The 25596-nt window shown below is 40.9% G+C and overlaps 1 protein-coding gene across 1 annotated transcript in view; it reads right to left on the bottom strand.

The window, feature by feature from the left end:
* Positions 1–25596, bottom strand: part of CSMD3 (CUB and Sushi multiple domains 3) — a 1852015-nt gene that overhangs the window by 1664470 nt on the left and 161949 nt on the right. Inside the window, exon 2 of the mRNA XM_033933128.1 lies at positions 21480–21702. Within this exon, the coding sequence (XP_033789019.1) occupies positions 21480–21702 (223 nt within the window). The remainder of the gene's footprint in view (positions 1–21479; positions 21703–25596) is intronic.

The raw sequence follows: 25596 nt of genomic DNA, 5'->3' as shown, positions 1-25596 counted from the left end.
AATTAATTAATCCCATCTCCTTATTGAATATATCTCTTTGTAGCAATTGATTAACCATCTCTATCACAAGAGAAAGTGATACTAAAAGCACAATGCTGAAAATAATATACAACCAAAAAGCACAACTGTCTTGAAGAACTGGGACCAAAGATGATCTTTATTCAAGTGACTCAGGCCAGTTGTGCTTTTTTGGGTTGTGTAACCAAATTTTTTTTAACAAATAAGCTGGACAAGAATCCAAATTAGTTGCCCACATAGGACAATTATAAATCTGGTTCAGAAATATGCTAGCTGAAATCAAATCAAAATTCAACCAGACACAATACCTTTTGATATCCACTCTCTTCTCCTTTACCTCTGACCCTACTCTTTCAATTCCTGGATTTCTGCATTCAGTTACTTTATTTTTTTTTTCTGGAAGAAGCATGCAAACTCATCTGCCTCCTCCAAGTTATTTCAATTTATACTTCAACACCCACATAACAATGGCACCACCATAAGCAGTTTTATTACAGAGAGAGACACCAATATAATCAGAATAGGCTATAGCACAAAAATAGATTAAGGACTCAGAAAGCTCTGAAAATAAATAGTACCTTATAAGGCAATTGCAATCTAATTACAAAAATGATCAGCAAATGTCACATATCTACTAGGTTTCCTAACAAAAAATCAACTTGAGGAGAGCCTGGAAGATTACATTACATTAATGACTTTTATTCCTTTCTATGCAGTTCAAGGCAGATTACAAAAGATGTTATCTGGACAATTAAGAACATAAGAATATAAGAAGTTGCCTCCACTGAGGCAGACCAGAGGTCCATCTCGCCCAGCGGTCCGCTCCCGCGGCGGCCCATCAGGCCTATTGCCTGAGCAGTGGTCCCTGACTATTTCTCTAACTACCTCTTGCTCCTATCCCTATAACCTACCTCTACTCCTATCTGTACCCCTCAATCCCTTTGTCCTCTAGGAATCTATCCAAACCTTCCAGCAGAGTTACATAGTTGAGTGGGTTATTTGGGGGGGATTGAAATGCTTCCTGTGGAGTTAGTTTGTCTTGATGGATTTCTTGAATAGCAGGGTTTTTATTTATTTTCTGAAAGTTTTGCAGTCTGGTGTCGTGATCAGTAGATTGGATAGTTGGTAGTCAAGTTTCGCTAATCAGAACCTTCAGAGAAGTATACTTTAGATCAGGATGCAAGGGTGTGATGTGATATTATAAGAAGCAGAAGAGAACTTTTAAATGACTCAAAATCCCAACATTCCAGCTCTTTAAGACCTACTTCATAACCTTCAATCCGAGCTAGCCCGGTGCATGATTTGATGAGAACTCATAACGACAAGGATCACCAGTTTGATGACTGCCCGGAGAACTGCATGGAAATGGGCTTTACAAGAACACCATTACAGATCTGAACCTTAATCCACAGCTAGAGATAGCAGGGGAGCAGATGTGTAGATTATTAAAAAAAATAATAATAATAAAAACCACAACTAAAATCTCCATACATGCACAACCTCTGAGGGTTTAGGAAAAATTTTTTTTAAAAAAAAAAAAAAGACTCAAAACCTCTCAGATTTCTGCTGCTTTGATATGTTTCAGGGAATAATTATTGTAAACTGCTAAGATTACCCCGGCCTTTTAGCAGTATATGACATTTAATAAATTATAAATCATTATGATAGCACAGAGGTTATTGAGAATGCATTATTCAAAAGAATTGAGAGCTTTCCCCAAAAAATATATATCAAAAACAATGACAAGCTGCAAAAAAAATGAGACAGCTGCTTTTAGCTCTGGAAGCAGTTAAAGATTATCCCACAGACCTGCTGCTTTGATATGTCTTAGGGCATAATGCCCACATTGAGAAGTTGATATATGACCTAATGGAGATGTAGTCTTCACATGACTCAAAGTACAAAGACGTCCAACAAGGGAACTTCCTTTTGTTCTTTTCTCAACGTTTTATTAGAAATCTGTCACGGAGGAGATATGTTCTAGCTTTTCATTTAATACTTACAAAATGGAAAAGACTATCCACCTCCTAACCAAAATACCAGCCAGAAATCTCTATCTATGCACAAGACAGAAGTGTTGCCCATAGTGTCTACACTTTATAATTCTTACAACTACAGACAAAATGGAAGATCTGAACTAACATGGATATGCATAAGAAACCATACCATACTATATTGTTTCTTATACCCCGCAAATGTCAACTGGAAATCGTTGCGGCTTACATAAGATTAATAAGGCTAGCAAAGTAGACATTATAAATCATAGCAAGACTATAATGAAAACAGATGCGTTTTTAGCACCTTCCTAAACTGAAGATAGGAGGTATGACATAAGAAGGTCAGGAGGCAGTTCCAAGTTTTGGTGCCTTGAAACTCGAAGGTGGATTCGAAGAGCGATTTCCTCCAAATTTGACATGGAGAAGGAAGAAGTAATTTATAGTATTGAATCATTCTTGAGTTATAGGAGGAGTGTGAAACTTGTATGGCTGAAGTTAGCCCATTCGAGCTTTCTCCATATTTAGTATTGTATGCTAGGCCCCTGTGTAGGCCTGAAGGTGGCACTAACAGCCAATAACTCAGAATTGAGCATGTTCCCCTGGAACCAAAGAACCCTGTCAGAGAAGTTTAGACTAGGGATAAGCCTAGTACAGCTAATACAAGTGTGTGTTATCATAAAAAGAAAGCACAAGGCTCAATACAAGTTCAAAACTTTTATTCTGACCACTTGGTCTCTAGTCAGGATAGCCAATTTCTCATGAAAAGGAAAATCCCAGTTCTTTCATAAAGCATTAACCATTTTCATGGCACCTGGGCTTCAGTTTTAGATAGCTCAGACCTCTTCACTAGGGCATTATTTTAGGAAACTTAGTCCAGTATGTTACAAAACATCCCCAAAAGAATCAAGCAAACAGGCACACACAGCATACAGGCAAAATACACCACTTTAGGCAATTCTCAAAACAGCTGCCTGCCTTGCAGGTGGAAAGTGAAGTTCACTCTGGGCAATTACAAGTCCAAGCTTTTTGCAGGCAAAATCCAAACCCTGAATACTCAGAAGTTATACTCTGTGCTAGTTGTTACAACAGACCATTGATTCACAGTGCTGGTTTCCCCCTCTCTGCTGGCTTTAGCATGGATGGGCAAAAATTGTGGCATACACAAAATAAAAATACTGAAATAAATATCCAGGTGAAACACAGCTTTTTATCTTTCACTCCACAGCACCTAGCGGAGCCTTATAGTCATTTATCTCTCAGTCTCTGAGTGGGGGGGAAGGGACCCTCTCCTTTTCTTCTCTCTGTTTTCAAGTCTCTTGTCACCACAGCAGAAAAAAAATATGTCCAAACAAACATAACCACTATCCTTAATGCAATTCCTTTTGCAGTACTATGGTCCTATTTCCATGCTAATTATGGTCTTATTGCATGCAGTGCTATGGTCCTATTTCCATGCATTAGTTCAGCCCTGGCCAAACCAGGATCTCCTTTATGTCTTCCTGTCTTGGCCCATGGCTGAGTCATCTACAGGTCATAACTCATCATGAGTACCTCTGGACTTCTCCAGGGTGTCCATTTCTTCCACTCCTGCTGGCCCCTCAGGGTTCTGAAGCAAAGGCTGCTCTGCTTCTTCAGAGAGCCCCACTTCACTGCCAGTACATGTTTCTAGTAGCCTGCTCCATTCCTCCTGTGGCTGCCTCTCCTGCTGCTGTAGTGTTCTCTGCTCAAATCTCCCATCACCATGCCCACAATACCTAGGAAGAAGGATGGGGCTTAACTCCCTATAGTTCAGTGTATGGGTTTTTCTATGCTTTCTGCTCTCAGGCTGTCTTAAAGAGACAGGATTTTTTTTTTTTTAAACAATACAAACTTGTCAGACTTTTTAACAGGATTATTCTGGTAAGGAAGCTCCTGACTGTAACTCCTGGTCAAAACCTTATCTTGATCCCCCTCACTTTCAGAGGAGTAGGCAGCTTCTGCAGGATCTCTGGTAAGCACTTGGCCTGCTCTTCAGATCTGGCGACATGTGGTTCTCTCAAATCCCTCTGGGACAAATCCAGGACTGGTCCTGAGTTTGTCACAATAGTCCTATGAGTTTAGAAAGAAACCCTTGACAAAATGCAAGGAGTTGCTGAAAAACTACAGAATCTGCTACAAATGCTGTTCATCATCAAACCATATTGCTAAAGACTAAAGCAACCATTAAATGCACAGGGTGGCAGTGAACAGCACACTATTGCCCTACATCCTAATGGTATAAAACAAAACCCAACAGAAGACTGTCCCTTAGTCAAGTCATGGTGGAAAGGATGATGAAGGGAAGCCACAATCATCTGAGGTTACTCCCAGCTGTAAAGAGTTGTACAGAAGGCACAACAGAAAGTCAGGAACCAAGATATCCTTAGCTAAAATATATCTGAAAGATCAACCGGATAAAGCAGTTAAGATGTATGTCATCACAAATGAACAAAAAATCAGGTTTCTGGAAATATTCCCTCTATGCTTTGTGGGAGTCCTCCAACATTATTGTTGCCACCAGGTTGTGATGTTTCGATATTGTATTTTCAATCACTAGGGACAGACAGATACTCTGGAGTCCTGCAGATCTTGTATGTCCCTTGCTGTTGAGGATGCAATGTTGAAATAGCACTGCCATTGGCAAGAATATAGGTGGAAGACTCCTGCATAGATTAGAGGGAACATTGGTCTCTGGTGAGATAAAAGTTCTGTGACTTGTTAATCATTCATGAAGACTACTCTCCCCACAGTCTCCAAACCTGGACAGGAGTTATATGGATGGCAAGGAGAAGTGCAAATGGATGGATAAAGAACCAATGGACAGCAGCATCAAGTCACATCTACCCACTCTCATCAAATGTAACCAGTTATCAGGGATGAAATTCCTACCCTAGAACTATCTTATAGCTTACAATCATTCATATTTAGAACCAGAGTTCAAAAGTCCTACTTCCACTGGGCAGGGATGTGTTGTAGTTATATAAAGTTCATCAGCTATGTATCAGTCCATAAGCTACTCCCTATGCTCATTAGCTCACCTTAGGAGCTAAAGCTGAAGGAAACCCTTTGGTTATCCCAGGCTGGACAATACATATCTTCCCTACTTGTGTGCTACCCCCAAAACAACTTAAACATCGAGATCTGCACTTTCTAGAAGAAACTACTAAACCTGCAGAAATGCAGACTGTCGGCGAAAGTGTGAGACCTCTCGGGAACCTTGACACTGAAGCCCTTAGTAACAATGGATGATCCTATTACCCTGACTCAGTTCCCTGTCACACACACCATATTCTCATTGACATTGGCCTCTGCTCCTTTGCCACTGGGTATGCCTGCTCCTGACTCCATTTATGTGCTGTGAGAAAAAAAAAAAGTGACTTTTTACCTCAGCCCTATAAGCAAGCTTGCTTTCTCAACCTCTCTTCTTCCCCCCCACCCCCCCCAGAGGCAGCATTGCTTGTCACCATATACACTGTCGATACTCATTCAAGCATACAGATTAACATTCATTTTCCAATGCTTCAGCAGCTGAGTTCACAATTTCCTTGGTCTGGGATTGAGCTGAATTAGTTCAGAAAAAGCTATCCCTGCTTGACAGAATCCTGGGTTCAACTACATCTTCACTCCTGTAAGTTAATGTTTATTCATATTAAAGAACAGTTGGAGCTATGGTTCAAAGTCTCCTTCTAGCGAATATTGACAAGTGATTTAGTTCTGTGTCATATCACTGTGTTGGGCATTTTGTGAGAGCAGGAGAGGAGCTTTCCGAGTATGGTTTTGTTAAAGGGGGGGGTTAGTGGGCCTTAGTATATGCTAATTATTAGCATGCACTAATGTGTTAGCACCCTTTAATGAATTCCTCCTTAATGACACAACATTTTCACAAAGTTGTATTATTTTTCTCCACAATCTTAGACATCAAAACCCTACCCTCAATACCCCAGCCTCCCCTTACCCCCTGATTCCAATCAAGAACTCATCAGGGGGTCTGAATTAGTAGAACAGTAGTCCCAGGTGTCTACAATCCTTATCCACAGCCAGTATTGGAACATTTAACCTTGAATATTCATTTCTGGTGCTAATTTAGCCATTCATGACCAGTGTTTAAAGAAAACACTGAATATTACCCCCCTTAGATTTAATAAACATTAAACCTTAGTTCAAATAGATGTTCTTAAGACTTCAGATGTAAAAAGCTTATATTTGAAACAGATATTAAAGCAGTTAAAGAAACACTTTTCTGAAGCCAGTGTAAGGCTCTCTCAAATTCAGAGGCATTTGCCATCTTTTTGCAGATGGAATTTGGGCATTTTTTTCTTATATACATGAACCCTAATTGAAAAAATTGCACGTTAGCCAGATTGCAGTTAGTAAAATTTCACACAGTTTCTAATATGAAAGATTTTATTGGCACTCAAAATTAATCAGTTTCAGCAATGCTAGAAGATGGAAAGAGCTTAACAAAGAAACAGAGAAAAATGAAGGCAGATAAAGACCATATGGCCTATCTAGTCTGCCTAACCATGCCATCTTCTATCCCTTCCTCTCCCTTAAAAGTATTTGTTCCAAGATTTCTTGAATTCAGATACGTTTTTTGTCTCCATTACCTCCAACAAGAGGTCGTTTCAAGCATTCACCAACCTTTCTGTAAAAAAGTACTTCCTGATATTACTTCTGAGTCTATTCCCTTTCACCTTCATTCTATGCCCCCTCATTCCAGAGTCTCCTTTCAGTTGAAATAGACTTGTCTCATGTGTATTTATGCCATGTAGGTATTTAAATGTCTTTATCCTACCTACCCCTCTTCTGCCTTACCTCCAAAGTATACACATTGAGATCTTTAAGTCTGTCCCCCTATGCCTTATGAAGAAAACCACTGACCATTTTAGTAGCCTTCCACTGGATCAACTCCATCCTATTTATATCTTTTTGAAGGTGCGGTTTCCAGAATTATACATAATATTTTAAATGAGGTTTCACCACCATCATACAGGGATATTAATACTTCCTTTTTCCTATTGACCATTCCTTTCCTTATGCACCCAAGCATCCTTCTAGCTTTTACCATCACCTTTTCAAATATTTGGCTACCTTAAGATCATCACATACTATTACATCCAAGTCCCATTCCTCTTTTGTACACAAAGGTTCTTTATCGCCTAAACTCTACTGTTCTACATAAGAACATAAGAATAGCCTGACTGGGTCAGACCAATGATCCATCAAGCCCAGTAGCCCGTTCTCACGGTGGCCAATCCAGGTCACTAGTACCTGGCCAAAACCAAAGGAGTAGCAATATTCCATGCTACTAATCCAGGGCAAGCAGTGGCTTCCCCCATAGTCAATAACAGACTATGAACTTTTCCAAACCGTTCTTAAAACCAGCTAAGCTAACCACTATCCAAATGCATAAACTTGCATTTCTTAGAATTAAATCTTAACTCCCAAATTTTAGACCATTCATAAAAATTGCTGGGTCCTTCCTAACATTATCAACACCATCAGAGTTACCCGCTTTATTACAGCTTTTGGTATCATCTGCAAAGAACCAAATCTTAACCAAACAGCCCTTCAGCAATATTATTTTTAAAAATGTTAAAAAGAACAATCTCAAGAACTGAATCTTGTGGCATGCCACTGTAACATCACTTTCCTCAGAGTGATCTCCATTGACTCACTACCCCCGTTGCCTTCCACTCAACCAGTTCCTGACCCAGTCCATCACTTTGGGGCCCATACTGAGGGCACTCAATTTATTTATTAGATGCCTATACAGAACACCATCAAAGGCTTTGCTAAAATCTAAATAAACATCTAGCGCTTCTCCTCTATTCAATTCTCTGGTCACCGAGTCAAAGAAATTGATCATATTTGTCTGACAATACCTGCCTATAGTGAATCCATTTTGCCTCCTATCCTGTAATCCACTGGATTCCAGAAACTTCACTACTCCCTGTTTGAAAAGTGTTTCCATTAATTTGCTTACCAGAGAAGTCAGACATACCAATCTGTAGTTCCCTACTTTTTCCTTACTTCTATTTTTCTGAAGAGGAACTATATTTGCCTTTCTCCAGGTATGACTTCCAACTCTAGATGAGCATTGAAGAGGTCAGCCAGGGAACCTCCAGAATTTCCTCAAGTTCCTTCAGTACCCTTGAATGTACACCATTCATCCCCATTGCTTTGTCCATCTTTAGTCCTTTGAACATAGCTCATTGTCTACCACATCTCCATCCCTATTTGTGTTTGTCTTCTGTGACCCTGGCTCCTAGCGCTTTAGCTGTAAACACAGAATATAAATAGTTGTAAAGCAATCCAGCCTTATCTTTATCAGCTTCTACATTTTTCTCCCCTTCACTTTTGAGTCACGGAATGTCACTCGCATTTTCTTCAATCACTAACATATCTAAAAAAAAAAGTCTTGTCCCTCTGTTTTACCATGTCAGCTATATTTTCTTCCATTTGCATGTTTGTTTTCCTGGCTACTTGACCAGCCTCTCTTAACTTTTCCAGATATGTTTATCTGTCTTCCTCTTTTTGTGATGTTTTGTAGGTTTTGAAAGCTAACCTCTTTTTTCATTACCTTCTCAGCTACTACTTTTGAGAAGAAAAGCAGCCTTTTTCCTTCTTACTTTTACTTACTTTCTGTACAAAATATTTTGTTGCCCATTACAATTGTTCTTTTCAGTTTTGCCCAGGCTTTCCTACTTCTTCCAGATGTTCCTATTCAGACAATCTCTCATCTGAATAAAGTTAATTTTTTAAAAGTCTAAAACCTTTGCTTTTCCATGACCCTTCTCTACACCCATCTTAATATTAAACCACACCATGTGGTGATCATCTTGATGATGTAAACCGCATCGATCTGGAAGGTATTGCGGTCTAGAAATGTATCTTAATGTAATGTAATGTAATTTGTAAGGACTAAGTCTAGTATGGTTCCATCCCACATGGGTTCCATTACCTAACTGCTGGAACAGTTTTCCTTAAAGCAGTGGCGTACCAAGGGGGGGGAGGAGGGGGGGAAATCCGCTCCAGGTGCATGGCTTGGGGGGGTGCACAGTCAGCCAGGTCCTCCAACCCTTCCTTTCCCCCGGCTGCGCCGCTACAATCCTACCTCCCCCGCCGACAAGAAGTCTCTCCGACGTCAATTCAGACGTCAATCCAGACAGTGATTGGCTGGGCCGGAACGTCTTCTCCGACGTCGGAATTGATGTCGGAAAGACTTCTTGTCGGCGGATGGAGGTAAGATTGCAAGTGCGGAACCGGAGAAAAGAAGGGAAGAGGCGCTTTTTTTTTTCTGCGATAGGTAGTGCAGGATGTAGGCAGGCAAGCTGGCTGGCTTTAGCGCAGCAGGAAGGGAGGGAGATAGGTAGGCAGACAGGCAGGCTGGTTTTGGGGGTGGAGAAAATCTGGAAGGCAGTGGGGGAGGGATATAAGGAGGCACTGGGGGCACTAAGGACACGGGAAGGAGGCACTTGGGGCACCATGGACACAAGAAGGAGGCACTGGGGGCACCATGGACATGGGAAGGAGGCACTGGGAGCACTATCGACATGGGAAGGAGGTACTGGGGGCACTAAGGACACAAGACGGGGCACTGGGGGCACTATGGACACAGGAAGGAGGCACTGGGGGAACTAAGGACACAAGACGGGGCACTGGGGGCACTATGGACACAAAAAGGAGGCACTGGGGGCACGACACAGGAAGGAGACACTGGGACACCATGGACACAGGAAGGAGGCACTGGGGGCACTAAGGACACAAGACGGGGCACTGGGGGCACTATGGACACAGGAAGGAGGCACTGGGGGCACTAAGGACACGGGAAGGAGACACTGGGACACCATGGACACAGGAAGGAGGCACTGGGGGCACTAAAGACATGGGAAGGAAGTAGGGAGGGAATAGAAAAGGACAATTGTTGGGCCTGAGTGCAGAAAGAAAGGATACACAGTCAATTAATAGATGTCCCCTTTTGATGAAAAAAATAAATGGTCACGTTACCTCTGACTTACTTTTTCTGCAGCGGAGTCTGCAGCTGCGCTGAGGTGCAGGAAGGTCCCGTGATGACTCATCTGCCGGCTCTGCTCTGGAAGAAGTAAGTTACGTCGGAAGGGGTGGACCCGGCAGACGCAGTCATTGCGGGACTTTGCCACAACTCCCTGCGTCTGCTGGGTCCACCCCTCCAACGTAACTTACTTCTTCCGGAGCAGAACCAGCAGACAGGTCATCGTGGGACCTTCCAACATGCGGCTGCTGAGTCCACTCCAGAGCAAGTACGTCGGAGTGGGGTGGACTGGCAGCCGGCAGCTACAGTCATCATGGGACCTGGCTGAATGAAGGGAGAGAAAGGAGCAAGATTGTTGGAATGGAAGAGTGGTGGAGGAAAAGAAAGGGGGCAGGGTGGTATGGAAGGGTGGTGCTGATAGAACTGATGTACAGAGAAAGGGGAGAGACATAAGGGGGAAGGATACTGGAGGGAAAGAAAGGGGGCAGATGCTGATTGAAGAGGGGTAGATGATGAGAGAAAGGGCACATTGGTTGGTAGTGGGGAGCCTATGCTGGATGGAAGTGCAGATGGGAGAGATAAGGGAGCAAATGCAGGAAGGAAATGGGAGGAGAGAAAGAGGGGAACAGACGCTGGATGGAAGTGGACAGAGAGAGAAGGTACTAGATGGAAGGGTTGGAGAAAGAGGGTACACGATGGAAGGAGGGGATAAATAAAAGGAGGGCACATGATTGGAGTGAGGAGTGTGTGGCGCAGTGGTTAGATCTACAGCCTCAGCACCCTGGGGTTGTGGGTTCAAACCCCGTGCTGCTCCTTGTGACCCTGGGCAAGTCACTTAATCCTCCATAGCCCCAGGTACGTTAGATAGATTGTGAGCCCACCGGGACAGAGAGGGAAAATGCTTGAGTACCTGATTGTAAAAACCGCTTAGATAACCTTGATAGGCGGTATATAAAATCCTAATAAACTTGAAACTTGATTGGGAGAAAAGGATTGAGTTAGGGAAACACTAGAGGGGTGAGGGAAAGAGGTGGCAAGCTTTAGGTAGACAGTAAAAAAGGACATTGATGAGAGGGTAGTAAGAATGTAATCTAGACAGATGCGGAAAATAAATTGAAAAGGAAAATGAGAGAAAAAAGGGAAAGGAATTGCAGAGGAGAGGTATGGGAGAGGGAAGGAGAGGAGAGAGATGCCAGACCAATGGGGGTGAAAGGAGAGATGGAAGGGGGAGGCATATAGTTTCTGGAAAGGGCATAGAAGGAGAGAAGATGCCATATAGGGGAAGAGAGACGGCAGACAGTGGATGGAAGGAAGAGAGTTACAAGAAGACGAGGAAAGCAGAAACCACAGAAGATAAAGGTAGAAAAAAATGTTCTATTTATTTATTGCTTTAGGAGACACGTGTCACTGTTTCTGTGATGCACTGTATGCAGAGTCCAGCTTCTTACTGGTTCAATTTAACCTTTGTCTATGTATTTCTATTTTATTCCCCCCTTTTACAAAACTGTGGAGCGTTTTTTAGCACCAGCCATGGTGGTAGCAGCTCTGATGCTCAGAGTTCTATGAGTGTCAGAGTTGTTACCACCGTGACTAAAATCCACACTACAGTTTTGTAAAAGAGGGAGGGGTTAGTTTGTGATTACATATTCCATACTAGGCGAAGGTGTTTTCTGTGTTCTGTGTGTTCGAAAGACATGGTTTTTTGTTAGGATTGACTGCAGGATTGATCTGTACTAGTCTGGCTTGTTTAGTTTTACAATGGGTGTATTGATGTTCTACTGCTCATTGCAGTATGCTGCCTTTTCCTAGGTACTCATGTGTGACATGTGGCTTGTTATTAAAAAATCATGTTTTTCATACAGATGGGGGGTGTCAAAAAATAATGGGCCCCGGGTGTCACATAGAGAATCCAAGATCTACCTAATTCAAGGAGACAATGCAATAGGGATACTCCAATCAACATGTGGCATATTAACGTCACTTAGTAGTACTTCCCCTTTTATATTTTGAATGTCTTCTATTAAATCTTTGTTCACTTATTCTGTCTGTGAAGGCCTGTATATCATACCAATGTAGATATATTTCCCATTCCCTATTTCCATATTGATCCACAATGCCTCTTCCTTACCCTCTAGATCAGGGGTAGGGAACTCTGGTCCTCGAGAGCCGTATTCCAGTCGGGTTTTCAGGATTTCCCCAATGAATATATATTGAAAGCAGTGTATGCACATAGATCTCATGCATATTCATTGGGGAAATCCTGAAAACCCGACTGGATTGCGGCCCTCAAGGAGGGACTTTGAGACCCCTGCTCTAGATCCTGCAGTTGTGTGGCTTTCATATCATCATATGGTTTTGTTCTAAAACGTTTACATAAGAGCATAAGAACTGCCATCTCCGGTCTATCAAGTCTGACGATCCGCACACGCGGAGGCCCAGCCAGGTGTACACCTGGCATAATTTTAGTCACCCATATCCCTCTATGCCTCTCGTAAGGAGATGTGCATCTAGTTTGCTTTTAAATCCTAGAACGGTGGATTCCGCAATTAGTAATGCATTCTTTTTTTTGCATTTTTACATGTGCATGTCACTATGATTGTATATACAATTATTTTATGTACATTTTATATTTCATATATGCTTTACACGTTTGTTATGTTTGCTTAGTGTCTCCTGAGGAAGGTGTTGTTTATACGCCAAAACTAGGATCCTTGTTAGAACCATATTTTCAAATTAAAGACTTTGTTACTGGCTGAAAGGATGTCTCCCTTCCCTTCTGTTGTTCTGTCTGTATCCCAAGGTGAGGTGCTATTCTTTTGCCTGTCTATGTTTAATATCATCTTTAACATATAATACTACCACTCCTTTTCTTCCAACCCTGTCTTTTCTGAAGAGATTATAGCCTAGTATAACTATATCCCAGTCAGTTCTACATCTCTATGATTGTCATTAAATCCAAATGAACCTCTTCCATCATAGCCTCTAGATCTAGAACCTTGTTTCAAATATTTCAAGCATTAGTAGATACTTCTCTTCAGACATTGCCCCTTCTTCCCAGGTGTATAAAGGTATTAAATTATACACTTAGCTGACCTATACTTAACTGGGGTCTTTGATTGTCCAACTCCAATGATTTGAGTTTAGCCATTCTGAAGACACTTCTTTCCTTGGGCACTATCTTTGCTCAGCAGCCCTTAAAAAATCATCCTGGAAGCCAAAACGCTCTCATCAACATCATCCACACAGGCACACATTTACATAAGAACATAAGAACTGCCATCTCCGGATCAGACCCATGGTCCATCGAGTCCGGCGATCCGCACACGCGGAGGCCCAGTAGTTTTAGTCACCCATATCCCTCTATGCCTCTCGTAAGGAGATGTGCATCTAATTTGCCTTTGAATCCTAGCACAGTGGATTCCTTAATAACCTCCTTTGGGAGAGCATTCCAGGCGTCTTACCACTCGCTGCGTGAAGCAGAACTTCCTGACATTTGTCCTGGACTTGTCCTCCTTTAGCTTCAAACCATGTCCTCTTGTCCGTGTCACGTTGGACAATGTAAATAATTTATTTTCCTGCTCTGTTTTATCGATGCCTTTCAGCATTTTGAACGTCTCGATCATGTCCCCTCGCAGCCTCCTCTTCTCAAGGGAGAACAGTCCCAGTTTCTTGAGTCGTTCCTCATATTTGAAACAAGGTTCTAGATCTAGAGGCTATGATTAGCTTTGTTGCTCGTCTCTGCACCCTCTCCAGCAGTTTTATAGCCTTCTTTAGGTTGGGAGACCAATGTTGGACACAGTATTCCAAGTGTGGTCTGACCATTGCTCTATAAAGCGGCATTATGACTTTCTTCGATCTACTCGTGATTCCTTTCTTTATCATGCCTAACATTCTGTTTGCTTTCTTTGCCGCTGCCGCACATTGTGCCGATGGCTTCAGGGTCCTATCTATCAGTACACCCAGGTCCTTTTCTTGTTCGCTCTTACCCAGAGTTGCGCCTGACATTCTATACTTGTGTTCCTTATTCTTACTACCTAAATGCATTACTTTGCATTTCTCCACGTTGAACTTCATCTGCCATTGCTCTGCCCATTTCTCTAACTGATACAAGTCGCTCTGGAGTTCCTCGCTATCCTCCTGCGATCTGATTGCCCGGCATAGCTTTGTGTCATCTGAAAACTTAATGATCTCACTGGATATTCCGTCTTCCAGGTCATTGATATAAATATTAAATAGGATCAGCCCAAGTACCGAGCCCTGGGGCACACCACTAGTCACTTTCTCCCAGTCTGAGAACTTCCCATTTATGCCCACTCTCTGCTTTCTGTTTTCCAGCCATTTGCCTATCCACCTTTGTATATCTCCCTCTATTCCATGGCTTTGTAGTTTCCTGAGAAGTCTTTCATGTGGAACTTTGTCGAATGCTTTCTGGAAGTCCAAATATATTATGTCCACCGGCATTCCATGAATGAGCAGCATTGGATAATAGTCATTTTCTTGATGAATCTTGGTAAGCTCTCAGTAACATCTTGAATTTTGACTTCAGGCAGACATCATACCTCTCAGGACATCATGTCTTCTCTGCAAATGGTAACCTTTGTACCCCTTAGAAGAAAATCACCAACCACTACAACCTTTCACTTCCTAGTGGTCATGGATCCAGCAATTTTGAAGATTTTGAGCATGGTTCTCTCAACTCCTCCACTTCCAGTGCTGCATACCGGTTCTTTAGTTAAAGGGCATGTGGAGTCACTGTATCGATCTTGCAGGGTCCCATAAAATGAGTCTAGTTGTCCTCCCTCAGGACAGCCTCTTCTTCCCTACTGCTGGAAATCTTTGATGCCTCGTGAAGCATGTCAGTGAAGTGCTTCCTTTTCTCATGTTTGGTTCCTAATTTTGCTACCTATTCTCTCAGTTCCTTCACTTCTTTCATGGGGGATTCAAGCTGAAGATACCTTGCACATAGAACTAATCCCTCTCCTTGGGTAACAATTTTTATCTCCAGAGGCAGAAGCTCTAACCTGGGCAACAGCTTTGGTAACATGATGTTTCCCAGCTATACTGTAGTTAAAGAAGTACTTGCACCTGATGAAATAAAAGAGAAGAGGAAGCAGAAAAAGCCCTACCAAAGTAACATCCTCTTCCAAATTGGGGGCTCATTTTCAAAAAAGACAGGCATCTAGAAGCACTTGGATGCCTTACTAGTCAAACGTCCAAGTGGGCATTCTCAAAACAGACTTTCTAGAAGTCCTTCTGGTTGTTTTGCCTCCAGTGCATTCAAATCTTAAGGGGAAGCTAGAGGCATGTTTTGGACAGGCTTAGGGAGGGCTTAGAACTTGGACGCTCATAAGGCATAATCAAATCTTTAACAAAAGGTCCAGAATTTTTTTTTAGATGTTTGGAGCTAGACCTGTTTTAAAAGCATCTAAATGCTAAAAAGGTGCCCAAACTGGCCAGATGACCACTAAAGGGATTAAGGCATGACCCCTTTTACTCTCCCAGTGGTCACCGACCCCTTTCCACCATCCAAAGATGTTTAAAAAAACTGTAAGTTCAAGCCTGTATTAGAGGGGGTGCTGAAAAGATCTCAGCTTAAGCAGCTTCAGATGTTAACACAGATATTTGAGCCCAGAAAGCAGAAGTTACTGTAGTGAATTTCACATTAAAAGTTCTAGGTACAGATATCACCATATCTTGCTTACATTGTATGGTGAGCCCTCAAAAACCTACTGTACTACATTAAGATGACACCTGCAGGCGTAAGGGCCATTGTTGTGGTGTACAGGTGGGTACATTAATTTTTGGAGGGCTCACCATACAATATAAGCAAGATGTAGTGACATCTTACCTGGGACTTTAATTGTGCTCAGATATCTAAACAATTCACTAAGAATGCAGGCTGCCTGGAGGAAAACATTTGCGTGATTTTCATGTGGACTTACTTATATTCAAGAATGGCCATAAAAGACAGACCTACTAAGGATCAAAACATCTACATAGATCATTTTCAAAAGAGAAAGATAGATATTTTGCTGTTTTGAGAATGGACATTTTTTCTACTGGATATCTTTCCCAAAACATCCAAACTCAGACTTAGACGTCCTATCAAAAATGCTCCTCCACAAATCAAAAGATCGGCCTTGGATTGGGTGGGAGGTAATTAAACACTAAACAGAGGCTTTCCTCCACCGCTCTCTGTGCTCTAAACTGGCATTATCTTATACTCTGCAATGCAACCTAAAATACTAATCTAGACTAAAATACTTTTTCATATAAAACCTTAACAGAGACTTGAAAAGCTACATTATTGTCTAAACTGACTTTGCTATTAACAAAAAAAAAAAGCATTGAAGCTCAAGCCAACGGGTAAGATATTCCAATGATGTTTTTCTTCCCCTCACTCAGCACCTCTTCACCCGGAAGTTAACTGGCACCAGCTGATATTCAGACTGGTGCCTGGTTGGCTTGGCAGATAAAGTTAGAACAGCTTTTTTGCAGTCAAAACTTTATCCACTTAGTCAATTTGTGGGCTGAATATCACTACTAACCAGTTAAGTACTGGCTTTCCAAATGGCCCCCAGACTGCCCCTGAAAACAATGTAGGGGTGTTTAGTGCTAATATTCAGTGGCACTTTCTGGTTACTGAATATCAGCAGATGGGCAGGCATACATGATTTAACCGAGCAGGTGAAATGGAGGAAATCTCCTAGGACTAGAATTGTTTTAATCAGTCTTTTATTTCAGTAGAAATGTGTCTTTAAAAAAAAAAATGTTTCTGTATTTTTCTTTAATGTATACAGTTTTTAAAACATCAGAAAAATTTGAGATATTTCCACTGGGATCAATAATAAACACAATTCTATTTATTTATTTTCTTTGATTTTCCTCTACCAATCTAAACAGCTTAGTGCAATTATAAGAGAACAGACCATAGAATATAGTTTAGAAAGAGCAACTTAGGGCAAAATGTTATACAATTACACATATTAAAACATAAATCAAAGATACTATCCTTAAAACTGTTGCATTGCAGAGGCAGACCAGAAAGAAAACCAGGCTTTACATTGTTTATGTATCCCTAGTCTTGCTCACAGTCTTTGAGCACCAGCTAGCTCTTCAGGACAGGTACTGAGAGAAGGAGAAAGATGGAATGCAGGTAAAGCATGGAAAGTTCTTTAAGATCCCTGTAAGTCCTGACATTAAGCCAGGTGAAGTGGGATAAGGAAAAACCAGAAGCTCACAGAAACTTTTCTCTCTACAGAGACTTCTCTCTCTCGCCCTGCAACTGGTATCTTATTTCTGCAGCTGATAGAAACAGTAGATTAGCTGTGAAAAGATATTTCACACCATTTACCAGAGAGTATGCAAAGATGGGGAAATGCCCTAATTTTAAGTTAAGCTAACTACCGTGTCAGTGAAACTAGAGGAAAAAAGCAACAGGTCCTGATGCTGTGGGTTTGCTGTGGGTTTGCTGTGGTTTTGCACCAGGGCCCACCCAGCCAGATACCATGAAGAGATAAACACAGACCATGGTCCGAAGATAGAATTCTCAGAAGATAGAATTCTCAAGAATTATCATCTAATAGCAGGTGTCAGAAATATGTTACAGTTGGGAGGGGGTTTGATGCTTGGAAATGCTTATATGGTATAGAAAGAGGCATTTTGGGGAAAAGGTTAGGTCTTACGGAAAACAGGGCGAACATATAACATGACGCAGGTAAAACCAGCCAATAAATGAATGTAGTTAGGCAGTAATGCATAAGAAAATAGCCAATAAGGATGTATCATGTGATTTAGGCCAACATGGTGTTGACCACTAAAAAAATGTATAAAAAACAGGCCTTTAGGAGAAAGAGAGCAGAACAGACACCAGAGGACCCTCAGGCCTGAGGATCACATTATTCTGTTACGCTATATGCTAAATACTTTATTGCTGTAAGCTGTTATTGATTGACTAAATAAATATATACTTATTGAAACCAGTATATAGCGTGTGAGGTCGCCTTTGAAACGGGCCAAAACAGCGGCCTACTTCAGTACCCGTGACTAGGACATACAAAAAGAAAGTCTGAGTTTGAGCTGGGTGCATGCTTGGGCCAGACTTATTCCAGTAGGCCAAAGAGTAGGCCACCCTTTATTTTAATTTTAGCAATAAACAGCTAGCAATCACTGAAACTTCAACTTTCTTTACTGAACAGGAACTCAACAAACACAGTTCACAACCTAGTAACTTGACATTTCCAGTTCAGAATGTCCAGGTTAACAATTTATAACCCCAAACTCTTCCTTCTCAAAGTCTAAGTCCAAGGAGGAAAAAGAAAATGTTACAATCCAGTTTCAGCATAATTCACTAGTTTCAGGACAAAGCATCTGGTATATGCCATTCCATGCCCTTCCATTACAGAGTCTGGTCATCACAGTGACCTTAATATTTCTGTCCCATCCTGGAACAGGGAATTTCCACTTACACAATGAAAGTCCTGCCAGAATTGAGGCACTTCAGCTCCCACTTCTTCTATCTGGGGTGTCTCTTCTCCCAAGCACTTCTTGCTAGGAACACACCACAGTCATCCACTGCCATGTAGCAGGGGCTTCAGACACCATGTACACTAAATTTATTCTGTTTTATCATCCAGGACTTCCCCCTCACAATCTTAGTTCAGACATTACTTCGGAGTATTCTGGATTATTGTAGCATTGTATATTTGACAAGCACTAAAAAAAATTTGGCTAGATTGACTTTGGGTCAGAATACAGCAGCAAAAATGATCTATGGTCTGAGGAAGTACGACCACGTGACCCTTTACTACTGTGAGCTGCATTGGGCTGGTGGAGGCCAGGGAGATCTTTAAGTTGGGATGCTTATATTATAAAGTCGCTTTTGGTGTTGTCCCATTATATCTTGTTGATAGATTTGTTATCATGGCACCTGAGAAGAGTAGAAAATTGCATGCCCTATTTACGTTCCCTTCAGTTAAGGGTTGTAAAAGTAAAAAACATCATGGGCATTGTCTTTCCTATCAAGCAGCTTATTACGATAAAGATTCTGTCCATTATTGACTAAATCCACATCTTATGAACATTACAGAAAATTTTTGAAGACTTTTTCTTTTTCCCAAATTCTTGCTTAACTAAATTTCTGTATATCACATTATTCTTGTATTTTCCCATAACATAATCTTTTGTTAACTGCATTGAACTAAGGGTCATGCGGTCTAGAAATTTGCTATTATGTTATGTTAGGGTTTCAGCAGGGTGGGAAGACCATGCACTCATAAACAGTCTGGCCTTGCCCACATGGACTGGCTCTTTCCACAACAAGCTGAAACAGGCCGAACATCCCAGGTCTCCTTGCTTAGTGGCCATCCTGAAAATTCCTCCTTCCAAACCCAAAGCAGGGACATTTTTAGGGAAGTCACATTTATAAATGTCCAGAGAAGAGTGTGGTGCAGTGGTTAAAACTACAGGCTCAGCACCCTGAGGTTGTGGGTTCAAGACCACATTGCTCCTTGTGACCCTAGGCAAGTCACTCAATCCCCTCACTGCCCAAGGTACATTAGATAGATTTTGAGCCCACCGGGACAAACAGGGAAAAATGTTTAAGTACCTGAATAAATTCATGTAAACTATTCTGAGCTCCATTGGGAGAACAGTATAGAAAATTAAATAAATAAATAAAAATGTCATGTAGCATCCCATTTCACCATGATAGAACATGCAAGAAAATGCCCTTTTTGTAATCTCATTCTACTTGTAAAAAGCAAATCCTGTGAAGAATGTAAACAGTGGGTAGGAGCACATTCAGATAGACCAGCGGTCTCAAACACGCGGCCCCCCCAGGGACTATTTTGTGGCCCGCGATCTATCCTCTCCACTTCACAAGTTTTCAGATTATGGAGAGGACAATCGCGTACAGACCGTGACTGCGGTTCGCCTAAAGCAGGGGTCCCCAATCTGCTTCCTTTCCCTTCTCACTGCCCTCCCTCAAGCCACCGCAATCGGGGAACAGGCCAGCGCCAAGGTCTTAGCTCTCCCTGCTTATCTTCCCCAGCTCGGAGCCGACCAATTCTCACCACCCGACGTCAATTTTAACGTCGGGGAGGAAGTTCCGGGCCAGCCAATCGCCTTAAATCTAGGCGGTTTCCAGTATCAAAAACAATCATAGGATTCCATAAAATAGACAGACATAACAACACACATTATCTGCATATCAGTAAGGACATGAACATGACCATCATTCACTGTTTGCGTACATATGGCACTCACATATCCAAGGTAGCATGGAATCATATATACCTCTAATGATAATTTAATTTTCTCAATAATCTCACATAGACACAAATAAACACTGGACAAAATTAGGAGGGAATACTACAGATCCAGGTCTACAACTTAGAATAATGTCCCAAGTTTGCATAGGTTTCATTCTTCCAACAAGAAGTATGAAGAACCAACTCAAACCTCCAACACTGAAGTCTAGTAGAAGCTTCAGCACAATGTTATGATTCAAAGTATCAAAGGTTTCAAGTAGCCCAGACAGACAACAGAATTTACATTTCTGTCTAAATTACTCATTAATTTATTCACTACTATTAATACTGTCTCCCTACTACAATGTATCCTTAAAACTAACCTTTTGATTTTGGCTTTTGATGAGTGTGGGTGGTGGAATTTTTTACTTTTTTTTGTTCTAAGTGGATAAAATTAAAGTACAGCCAATCTAAAAAGTAATATATTTTTTTAACCATTGGAAATGTTAAGGACTTCCATCTATTTATAAAACTGCAAGTTGTAGTCCTTTCAATTCCCACTGAAAAGAGACCATATGAGCGTTAGATTAGCAACACTTTTGGACAGAATGTCAGGCATGTAGAAACACTTCTATACAGAAGGGAAAGACTTGGCTTATCCTACCACTATTTTCCCTCCATGTACTTTTTCTAACATCCTTTCTCCACCAAACCATCATCAAGTTTATTATTATTATATATTTGATATCCCACTTATTATTACATCTAGGCAGTTTACAATAGGTTAAAAACAAAGTTTAAAAATAAAAACAATACCCCCCTCAGTCCTCCAACTCTATAATGCCACCACCATCATCATTCTTTGTATAGTTTGATCATCAAAAGTATTTTATTCTTTGTAACACATAATTAATATGCCTCCATAAATACCACCACTATTCCTGCTTGTGCAATGCCATCTTCATTGCCTTGCTTTTAGAAAGTTTATTGGACTATCTATCTATCTAACGGGTAGGAAGGAAAACAAGATATAGGAATCAAGAATGAAAATTTGCCATTCCAATAGTATTTTATTTTAGAAAAAATTAGAAAATCATATCATGAGATTCAGTTAAACACATCTAAAAGATGCAACTTTTAACAAATAATTTGACATTAGAATGAAAAAAAAGTATCACTTGCCTTGTCCTAAAGTTTGTAGGGTGAGGATGTCCATCATACAATGATAAATAATCATATTCCTCTTCTAAAGCAAAGGATTGAAAAGCAAGTTGTATTCTGTTTCGTTCTTCTGCTACTATAACCCATGTACAGTTTGCACCATTTGGATATCCATATGGAAAGCCAGGGCTTTCTATGGTGCCATTGAGTCCTTTTAATGTTCCGCCACATGTATAAATAAATCCTGCAAAGTTAAAAGAAGACAATTAGCTCAGTAAGAAAACATAACACAGGCATATGTGCTATATTAAACAGAACTGACAAGAACCGAAAGGCAGAGCTGTTTGAGAACAACATGGTGCCAATATACTTTTGATATGAAGCTATAAGAACTCACCAGTCTAAAATGCTATTTAATGCTATTCTCTTTTTAGTTCTTTGCTCAGACAACAGTCCTCGTGGTTAACTGTGGGAAACCATCACTGTGTCATTAAGGAGAGAGGGAAGAATCAGAGCATGAATGGACACAGCCACTGGCCCTCAAGCCTTGCATTGAAGAATGGTGGTGTAGAAGGACTGAGGTTGAGATAGACACAAAAGAATTACACAGGATGGTTTCCTGCTATTATCCGTGGGGATGGGGACAAATTATGTCCCCGTGTCATTCTCTACGTAGACCTACAGTGAATTCAAGAATGAGCTCTTCTGCTATTTTCCATATTCTGTTATTTAAAAAAATATTTTGTCATACATCAATTAAAAAAAAATAAAGGGTATTTGGTTTCAGCTGCAAGATCACTGCAACTCTCCTCCTATGGCCCTGAAGAATAGAAACAATGCTTTCGGAAATATTAAACTGAAATAATCTGGAGCTGGAGATGCCTAAAAGTTACAAGCAGTAAAATACAAGTGCCATTGTAAGGTAATCCTTTCTATTAGTGTTGCATGCTGAATACATATGGCATGCATTCCACACTTTTAAAAAGTAGGTAGCATGAACGCTGAATGTATTTTATGTTCAGAGAAAATAAAGATATATAAAGATCATATTTAACCTGCACATTTATTCCAAATACTAATCTCTATTATTCATTCTTCTCCTTTGGAATCCTCTAGGCTTGTCCCATGCTTTTCTGGACTTGGATACAGTCTTTGTATCCAATGGGAGGCCATTCTGTGTGTTCATGACCATTTCTATAAAGTAACATTTTTTTTAGATTACTCCTGAGTTTATCCCTTCACTTTTATTCTACATCTTCTCATTCTAGAGCTCCCTCCATGCATTTATGTCATGGAAGTATTTAAATGTCTCTATCTTATCTCCCCTCTTCCACCTTTTTTTCAAAGTATACATATTGAGGTCTTTAAATCTATCCCAATAAGCCTTATGATGAAGACCACTACCATTTTAGTAGCTATCCTCTGGACCAACTCTATCCTGTTTATCTCCCTTTGGAGACACGAGCACCCGATATTTCTACAGAGGCACCGTCGCCTCCTTTTTCCTTCTGACCATTCATCTCCCTATGCATCTAACATTTTTCTGTTTTTTTGCCATCACCTTTTCTATCTGGTTTGCCACCTTTAAATCAACAGATTCAATCATTCCCAAGTTCTGCTTTTCTTCTGTGCATAGAAATACTTCACCTACTAAACTGTACTAAATTAAGGGGCCTCCATTATGCTATGCAGTCCATGCCTTGCTATGATTACCATGCTACCCAAATCCCTCACCCTTAACAATACATACCCTCGTCCCACCTGGCTCCCCTCCATAAATGTTAACATGTAAACCTCACCTTATCCTTAGACACACTGCCATTAAATCTGTATATTTGTATAATTCCCTTTGATGTTAAATTGTTAGCCTTAAGCTCTCTCTGTTTTGTAACCTCCCTGCTCTTCTATTACCCCCCCCCCCTCTCTGAATCTGTTTGTTCTACTGGTAACCCGTTCTAGAAACTATGTTTGTTCTACTGCTATCCGCCCTGAGCTTTCTGGGAGGGCAGAAAATAAATCAATAATTTTCGAAGCACTTAGGCCTCCTTTTATTAAACTGCGCTAGTAGTTTTTAGCGCGGGGAGCTGCGCTGAATGCCTCACATTTGTCCTGATGCTCATGTTATTCAGAGCATGTAGATGACTATCTTTTTTCATATTTTAGTGAAATTTGCAAGGAGGCAGAACTTATCAGACAGCACTTCCACAATATAGATTACAAAATGTTAAAAAAGTGGAACAAGAACCAATCCTTGTGGAACACCACTGGTAATGCCTTTTCATTAGGGTGAATTCCATTTGTTGCTACCCTTTGTCACATTCCAATTAGTCAGTTACTAACCTAATCAATCACTTAAGGGTCCAAACCAAAGGTGCTAAATTTATTTCTAAGTTGCTGATGTGGAACCATCTCAAAGGCTTTGCTGAAATCTAAATACATCATGGCAGTTATTTTATAAGCTCTAGTCTTATTTTGGATATTTGAAAACTGAAGTTTAGATGCTCATATTGCATGGAAATTTAAACTCCAATTTTACAAAGGCAGGATATAAATGTCTAACACTGTAGTATGTTAAAATGGCAAGCAACATGGTCTGGATGGGACTAGGGAGAGCCAAAAATATGGATGCCAGCTCCAATCACAAAGGGGAATCTTGCAATCTCGAGCACAATATCGGGGTCATCTTTGACTCCTCTTTCTCCTTCTCTACCCAGATACAACTTATTGCTAAAACTTGCTGCTTCTTCCACTATATTATTACTAAAATCCAACCTTTCCTCTCTGAGCACACTACCAAAACTCTTATCCATGCCCTCATCACCTCACACATAGATTACTGCAACCCACTACTCTCAGGTCCTCCACTCTATCTTTCTCCCCTTTAATCCGTCCAGAATTTGGCTACAATTGGGTGACACAACATCATATAGCCCCATGACTAGTGATCCGGGGGATGAGTTGGCGAAAGAAATCTTTGATTATGTCACCAGAGCATATGAGGATAAGTGTATTACTAAAAACGAATACAAATTTCTGCTTGAGAAATTTCCCAAGACGCCAATCATTCACTTTGTGCCAAAGATACACAAAGACCTTCAAAATCCTCCGGGGAGACCCATTGTCAACACAAGGGACAGCATATTAGAACCCCTCTCCAAGTTTTTGGATGTTTTTTTGAGACAAGCAGCAGCATCGGTAAGATCTTATTTGAAAGATTCTGCTCATTTCCTCAGAAGACTTGGAGAGGTAGCCCAACCCCCTTTAGGATGTTATATGGTGACCTTGGATATAGTATCCCTATATACGAGGATCCCCCAGGAAGGGGCTATTGATATCATAAAAGAGACTTTGGACGCTAGACAAGGACCACAACGAATTACCACGGAGTTCCTTTTACCTTTGGCGAAATGGGTTATAAAAAACAACTATTTTTCATATGAGCAGATATATTATAGACAGGTCCATGGGGTTGCAATGGGGGCCACCTTTGCCCCATCGGTGGCGACTTTGTACGTAGGCCGGTTTGAAGAACAAAACATCTATCCATCGAGTTCCTATAATACTCATATAAAATTGTGGCTCAGGTTCTTGGATGATATTTTCTTCCTTTGGATCGGATCGGAGATTGAATTGATCAATTTTATCCAGTGGATCAATACGGTGGACCCTGATTTAAAATTTACTGCAACATATAATAGGTCACAAATTGAATTCCTGGACATTACAATATATAGGGTGGGCAATACTTTTGATACCACCCTATATAGAAAACCAGTGGCTAGAAACACTTTGTTACATTTTGGAAGTTTTCATCCCCATAGACTTAAGACCAGTCTCCCCATCAGTCAATTTCTAAGGGCCAGAAGAATATGTTCAGATATAAATGAGTTCCAGAGGGTGGCTAAAGATATTAGCCAACGTTTTCGTCTTCGGGGCTACCCAGAAAAATGTATCCACCAAGCATATGTAAGGGCTCGGTTTGCACATCGGGACTTACTTCTTCAAGACACCGATAGGGGGTCCCGTTCTACCCGGGAGGAGGTTGATCTGGTCTGCGTATTGCCATACTCTGTAATTGTTAATAGTATGGTGAGATCCATTAGGGAACATTGGCATATTTTAAAGAATCTTAGGGGTT

The sequence above is a fragment of the Geotrypetes seraphini genome, chromosome 2 (assembly GCF_902459505.1).
Source record: "Geotrypetes seraphini chromosome 2, aGeoSer1.1, whole genome shotgun sequence".
Taxonomy (NCBI): Eukaryota; Metazoa; Chordata; class Amphibia; order Gymnophiona; family Dermophiidae; genus Geotrypetes; species Geotrypetes seraphini.
The sequence above is the reverse complement of the archived record's forward strand: the minus strand, read 5'-3'. Positions and strand labels throughout refer to the sequence as shown.